The sequence below is a fragment of the Saccostrea cucullata genome, unplaced genomic scaffold, assembly GCF_032062105.1.
Source record: "Saccostrea cucullata isolate Sc308-1 unplaced genomic scaffold, CSIRO_AGI_Scuc_v1 ctg27, whole genome shotgun sequence".
In the NCBI taxonomy this organism is placed as follows: domain Eukaryota; kingdom Metazoa; phylum Mollusca; class Bivalvia; order Ostreida; family Ostreidae; genus Saccostrea; species Saccostrea cuccullata.
Window position 1 is genome coordinate 423,398 of NW_026920935.1, and position 7,731 is coordinate 431,128.

The window sequence follows — 7,731 nt, forward strand, 5'->3', positions numbered from 1 at the left end:
CTCGCTAATCTTTACCTGACACCAGCGCGTAAAGACTTCGATTTGCTCGGCTAGTTTATAGTGGCGAGCTCTATATTTAGAACACTGTAGCCTAAACATTAGCATTGAGACCCGGATTAGCGTGCCGCGGCTGCGATATCCGCCATTTTGCTAAGGTTTTCGCTACAGTGTTCCGTGTTGGTAAGTTTTAAAGATGTTGAACAATTAAACAGTATTTCTTGTTAAATTGAATCACCTTGACTCCGTAGGTTGGTATCATAAACTTAACGTGAATAGTCAGGGCGTCTGCTTGAATATCAGTTCACAATGGACTTCGCTAGTTCATATGTAGTTGCTATGTATTGATCGTATTATTAATTGCCACATGTAGCTTCGTTCGTGTGGAATCTCATATTCTTTAACTTTATATTCTATTATATCCTTTGTTTTGACAATGTTTACTGATAGTTGAGATACTTTGTATTCTTGAATAGATCTAGATCTATTGTTGAGATTTTAGCACTGTGTAGGGTAAATGACTATATTGGAATAGCAATTGCAGTTAATCTGAAAAGTAAAAGTAGCATATATATATTTTAAATATATAAATAATAATTAAATATATTTTAATAAAGAGAAAGTTATGTGTATTGTACTTGTTTTATGGAAAATTGAATATTTACAATGAATATTTATATACATAAAATTAGGTACTAAACGTTGTAAAAATTTAATAAAAACAAAATTTAAACATAAAATTATTTGCTTTAGATTTGATGTTCACTATGGACGACCGGATGGAAATTTTCAAACTGGCGCAATCCTATAAGATAAAATGGGAACTACTACTTGAAAGCAAGGTGCACGATGAGCTTTGTGCACATGCGCAGTCCTTAGGATGTGAACTGGATCTGCTACTATTACCTGTGTTTGTGTCTGTAGCCAGTGCAATGGGACCCAATACAAAGGTCAAGGTTACCAAAAGTTGGACAGAATATCTTAACCTTACTGGCATTGTAGCAGCAAGACGAGGTGAAAGAAAGTCGACAGTATTAAATTGTATTAAAACTTGTAGTCGACACATGAAAAACTTCAAAGACGACAAAGAAATAGAGGACAAACCCCAGGTCGCGGTCATAGACGAGTCCTTTGTAGATAACATTACAGAAACCTGCAGAATCAGGGGAAGTCGTATGTTTATTATAGACGACCTTGACAATGTTATTAAAGAGGTGATACAAATACCTGATATCTGGAATCTTCGCACCTTGCAATCGTCCTTGACCTCTTGTTCAGAACAGAATGGTGGTCCTCCTAGCAACTGTGTAAACGTCATAGCAGCGGTCCAGGCAGCCAATATCTCGGAGATCGTTAACTTGCCTGACCCGGGGCGGCTTGTGGATAGGATTTTAGTTTTGTGTGCAAGGGATTCTGAAGATATTGTGACATCTATCAAACCAAGTGAAACTTTAGATACAATACTCCAAAAGATATACGATTTACATGTTGATAAAGATGTTACTTACACATTCAGTGAAGAGGCGACACGAGAGTTTGAGAGGTATACTTCCAAAAGATTTGTTTACTGAAAATCAAGAAGGTTCCTGTGTGTCTCAGATAGATTTATTTAAATTATTTTGCACTATGATGACTGGAGATTGATGATCTTCGTATATAAGCATTTAAACTGCTTTTAAAATAATTTAAAATAACTCCTTTCCGTCTTGGAAAATATATACCCAGTATATAAAAATGACATGTACTTTTGCATATGCAAGCTTTGTCTTAAAGTGTTATACATCTCGCTTTCCAATAAAAAATTGGATTTAATACATTATATTTACTTAAAATGACATCTTTCTAAGTTTTTTTCCTTCTTGCTTTTTCAGAATGTCCGGAGTAGTCAATTCTCTTAAAAAACAGTGCCATAATGATGAACTGAAACGAGGTTGAAACTCATGTGGAATCATCCTCAGGTAGTGTAGAATCAAGTTTGTTCAAATCATGACCCCCGGGGCTAGGGTGGGGCCAAAATGCAAGTACTTCAAAGCTATGACTTGTGATATTTATATAGAATCATCCTCAGGTAGTGTAGATTCTAGTTTGTTCAAATGATGAACGCCGGGGGGGGGGGGGGTGGAGTAAATTTAAGCCTGATGTGCTCAGGTGAGCGCTGTAACGTTTCTCGCTTGCTTTTTCAGAATGTCCGGAATAGTCAATTCTCTTAAGAAACAGTGCCATAATGATGAACTGAAACGAGGTTGTGCTAATCACGTGATGTCCCAAATGGCGCGATTAAGCGTCATATCAACTGCTTTGACGGCTGCAATGACAGAACCCAACACAGATTTTACCATAACCAAAACGACTGTGCAGTCTATGTTTGTTGTCTCGCTGTACCTGCTGCGACAAAAATGTCTGCTGCTACATGGATCTGACAGTGCTACATACTCCGAACTATTTCACTCTATTCTTAGTAGTGAAGTTGAGCTACTTACATCGATGAATACTACAAATGAATTCAGTGGGAGAGAGAACGAAGATGACGTCATAGAAATCACTCTGGATGGCAACAATGAACCCGTTGCCAGAATTATACCAAAACGTGACGACTCAGTGGAGACCAATGGCGACGAACCAGCTCGGAATCAGCAATCTGACGTCACCATGTGGACAATGGAGAACAGAGACAATGCCACTAGCCAGAGTGAGCGAGAAACAAGCAGCGTGTATTATCCAAGTGCACCACAGGAAGTGATCGGTCACCCCAAACACCCTCCACTTAATCAAGAGACAAGTAATCGCCAACATTACGAACCAAATCAAACACTACCTCTGGATGGCGACAGTAAACAGTTTAACAATTCTGGCGTTCTTCGACCAAGAGGCAAATTTCGTCCTCCACCTCCGCCATTAAAACTTCGACCACATCAGCTTCATGTGAACCGTCGATTTATTCCTGCCCCCAAACGTTTGACCGACAAAACACAACTCAAAACATGCATATTCACATGCAGTGATAGTATTTTTGTACAACTGTGTTGCGCTAAAATCAGAAAATGTCTGTTGACAAAAGGAGTATTCATCACTTCCTCCTACGCCTGCCAGTACCGCCTTTTCCCGCCCGTTCCCCTGGTACAGAGGACGTCTTCTCCGCGGACCACCCATCCATCGTGGGCGGCCGTGAAATTCTTTGAACGTTTAGAATCTCTTGGCTTTGGCGAGGTCATGGTCTTTCGTTCACAGTCGGTAAAATTTAGAAAGAAGTCTCTAGAGGAAATGTCAGAAAAAGCGAGGACAATACTAAGACAGGTGGGGATCACTGATGAGGACTTCAGATCTTCTCTGACGACGGAGGAGGAAGTTCAGGGGTCCATACAGGAGTATAATTATATTTTCACCGTCCATCAGAACGGGGAGATCGAAACTGAACAAATGCAGCAGATGGAGGTTGAGCAGAAAGTCCATCAGCAGACGTAAAACAGTTTTTTTGCCCACGACTGAGTAACAAAGTCCGAATATGTTATTATCACATCGATTAATACTGTTACAAATCAAAATAAAAAAAAAAATATTCTGTCTTTTCTTATAATATTGGTTTTGTCTACTTTTCCCTCATAGCAGCTAAAACATAAATGTATTTTAAAGACTTCTAGGAGGTGGATTCAGGATGTTCAGCATAGAAAGGGGTTTGGGTGCTGAATAAATTCATACCTCAAAGAAACAAATAAAATGAAATTGATTGTTTTATTTATTTTCTATTTAATGAACGTGCTTTAAATGCTACATGATTAGAGATGGTAGGTTCCCTTTTTTTAACATAAACATTTCTGACATAACAAAGACCTTCAAAGAAAATTTCAGTGGTCAAATATGCCCCCTGTTACGTGGCTGTTGAATTTAATAAAATATTTATATCTTTAAGGAACCGTCCAAGCTGTTGGGTATGAAGAACTTGGAATTTTAATTTATATTCAATTGCCAAGATATGAACAATCAAACAGCCATTGCAATACAGATAGGTTAATCTGACGAATAAAACGATTGTTGTAACTAAGTCATGTTGATATCTGTCGGAGAGGTATCGATTTCGATCATCAGCTGACTATGAATGGACAGATACATATATACTGTAGTATATCACCACGGTCCGGTAACAAGGCTCGTCGTTAATTACGCAAGGTCCTCTTAAGATTTTAAATTTAGTTCTGTAAAATCCTGTCCACGTGGTCCGGGATTAAGAGATCAGTTGTGTGTACAGACAGGCAGCATGGCTCTGTTTACGTGTCACTGAATCGTTCATAACAAAGTACCATCCGGCGCTATAGGGGTGGAGGAGCATACCTACAAGGGCGCTGACCTATATTGTGCTAGGTAAGTGTTATTTTCCATTGAGATTTTAAGACTCCTTCCCACCCCCTTCACCGAACTATCACCTTCTAAACTATATGGAATAGGTAAAAGTATTTTTTTTTTGGTAGTGTTGATTTAGCATATGAAATATTTATTTAAGGCAATTGTAAACAAAACGTAAAGAGAAAACATCGTTTTTCATGAGATGGAAGATAAGTATATTTATTATATATTGGAGAGAATCTTTCTCGGGTTGTTCCATTGAACACCCTAGAAATTAAGTGTCTCACTTAATAAATATATAGAATTTCATTTGTTATGTTATTTAGTAAACTACATTATCGTTAATAGTCGTTTTTTGAACCATGCACTTACAGGTTATCATAATACCTTGGGAGAAAAACACGATTGTGACAGTAATTAAAATGAGGTTAAGGTCAAAGGAAAGGTCAGGGCAAAAAAAAATATGTCAATGAATTTTGGATGGCTCTGATTATAAAGTATCAGCATATGAAAAGTTTCTTTGACACAAGGACAGAAGACTATGATATACACTATTAATAAATTCAAAATTTATTTTTTATCTTCAATTAAGTTATTTCCGGCGGATGTCCCTTTTCACAGCAACAATAGTGCACATCTGTTCTCCTCTGGAAAGAAGAGAGATCTTATTAAACCCTGACACAATTTCCCCGATTCATCATTTCTCCTTTTTATGTTAGAACACAGATGACACTGAAGACATGGAAAATATAGCTCTAAACGACCAAAACAAAACGGATGAGTAAGATTTATTATACACTCTCTATGGCTTCCTTCAGAGGGTTTATTTAAGTTCAAGTTTATGATTTTGTTTTTGATTGTTAATTTTGAAAGAAAATCTTTTGTTTAAATCTTAGCAAAAGTATATGCTGATGTAAGTTATAACTGTGCTAGTATTAAACTGTTTAATTTTATTACAGTAAACAGAATCCGTCTCGATCACAGTCTTCGGCAAATAAAGTTTATCCAACAGGGTCCTTTATACATAATTCTGATGTGGAGCCATCTTTCGAAAAGGACGAACATATCTACTGTTTCAGGAACGCCAAAAAAGGATACGCTGTTCTTATAATGAATTATGAGTTTGTAGATGAAGACGAAAATTTACCTGGAGTAAAACGTGACCTTGAAGATATGTCCAAACTATTTGATTCTATGGGTTTTGAAGTGAGGGAGTTTGTTAATCTTACAAATGTAGAACTAGTATCAGAGCTTGAAGGTAGGTATCCACTGATTGTGTAATGCTTTCACCAATTAAAGAATACTGTAGACTGTGTAAAGCTTTGAGTGTAGTCCATACATTTCAATAGTATTTTCAGGGACAAAAAACAAACTTGTCAAATCCTGAAAACCTATTTTGATAGTGAAGTGAGAAGACATTTCTAATTTACTCTCAGTACATTGTTTAAAGTGGTCCTTTTCTATGGAGCGTGGAAGATCATTTTTTGTTACTTTTTCATGGAAATTGAATAACAGTTATTGAAAAAAAGCATGGAGGATCCGAGCCTTGAACTTTCCCCCAGTAATATAAAGTGTCTTGTTTTAGGTATCCGAAAGGAGATGCCTAGTGATTGTGACTGCTTTGTATGTGTCATCAGTACCCATGGAGGAGAGGATCCAGGATTTTATAATGGTTATCCTAAAGAATCATTTACAAAGACCGAGCACTATCTGTTGAACACGGAAGGCGCAGTCTGGACACGGCAGATTGTAGGCATGTTTAACAATCAGCAATGTAGAGCACTCAAAGGGAAACCCAAGTTATTCTTCATTCAGGTCAGAGCACCTTAAGAATAAACTAATTTCACAAAATATCTGTACGAGAACAAGGCATTTGAACATTTAAAATATTTATTATCGCATTGTATTTATTAGGCTTGTCGAGGAAGGGGTGTAGATAAAGGTGTTGATTTGTTAGAAAATAACGGCGACGAAAGTGACGACGATTCTGTAGACAAGGAAGTGTTCCAAATCCCATGTTACAACGATTCCTTGGTGATGTTTTCTTCTACCTCAGGTATTTAGATATATATTGACGAAAGTTTTACCTAAAAGCACTATTTATGTCTACTTTTACCTAACACAACATTGATATTTTCCTCCCCCAATAATATCGTTTCATCGGTCAATATACAACCTTTTTAAAGAATTCATCTACTCAATGTAAGGTAAAAAGTAGTTTTTGGACACATGGGTAACTCGGGTTACATATCACCACTCCTCCCTCAGCATGCCGGGGGTTGAGAAGGGGAGGGGCAAAAACAAATCAAAATAATGCAATCTTTTCATTTGATTTCTCAAGTTCCCAAAATATCTATGGCAAAGTCATTTGTCTCACTGAATTCGGCGACTTGTACTTTTGCAGAGTCGGAAAAAATGTTTCTTCATCTTTTCTTAATTTGTTTTAGTTTTAACTTTGTATGGGCAACAATGAACAGCTTATCTCTCTCAAAAAAGCCAACAAACCAGTCAAGGAATAAAACAAAAATTGAAAATTGCTTATCAAAATATAAGAAGTACACTTGTATTGAAATATATCTGCAAGAAAGTATGTTTTAGTCATCAAATATAGACGCAAACTAACATTTTTAAAGGATTATATTTGAAATACTCGTGTTATGCCATCAAGAAACAGAATTTTATTCTTATTTAAATTGATCATTTTCAAAATACTTTTAATTCACCAGCTGCAAAGGATGCTTGGACAATAAACTACACATTGAATTTTTTCCAGGTAAATATGCGTGGTCTGAAGATTTGGAAGGTGGCTGGCTTCTCTCAGCCTTACAAAAGGTGTTTTCCAGTAATACTGGGGAGGACCTACTTTCACTTTTGACACAAGTTTGTGGAGATGTGGCGACTAGAGAAGCATTTATACCGTGTAACAAGAGGGCCCATCAGTCAAAGAGCACCGCCTGCATTTATCACAAACTGTCTAAAGACATTCATTTTCCTCCGTTCAAGCTTAAAAAATGAAAAAAAATCTTTTATATCATTTAAAGATGGACCATAGACTATTTCGAAATTTCTGTACAAGAAACTTCGAGGAAACTTAGGCCCGCAGGAAGCAATTTCAGTTTGAGAAGGGGCACAGCCTCATAGAAATGCTTGACAAGCCAAGAAAGCATCAGACAGCCTGAGCATTCATGAAGGTGTGCAACTGTAAACTTGCAAAATTTTGTTCTTCTTTAAGCATAATAAAAGTACAATAATACCAAACAGTAAGTTGGATAGTCCAAAGAACAAACTGTGTATTTGCACTTGCTAAAGACCAATGTCCATTTGAATTAAACTGTAAGTCACGTACGTACCACATATGATTTCATGTATTATGCGTCAGGTTTGTTACTGATATGT

At 36.9% G+C, this 7,731-nt stretch overlaps 1 protein-coding gene across 1 annotated transcript; it reads left to right on the forward strand.

The window, feature by feature from the left end:
• Nucleotides 1–78: 78 nt before the first annotated feature.
• LOC134258782 (uncharacterized) lies at nucleotides 79–7,397 on the forward strand. The gene is made up of 7 exons (XM_062741372.1): nucleotides 79–180; nucleotides 751–1,540; nucleotides 2,181–3,455; nucleotides 5,295–5,593; nucleotides 5,921–6,150; nucleotides 6,250–6,391; nucleotides 7,109–7,397. The coding sequence occupies exons 2-7, from the start codon at nucleotides 756–758 to the stop codon at nucleotides 7,348–7,350; spliced, it is 2,973 nt and encodes a 990-aa protein (XP_062597356.1). The 5' UTR covers nucleotides 79–180; nucleotides 751–755; the 3' UTR covers nucleotides 7,351–7,397.
• Nucleotides 7,398–7,731: the final 334 nt, after the last annotated feature.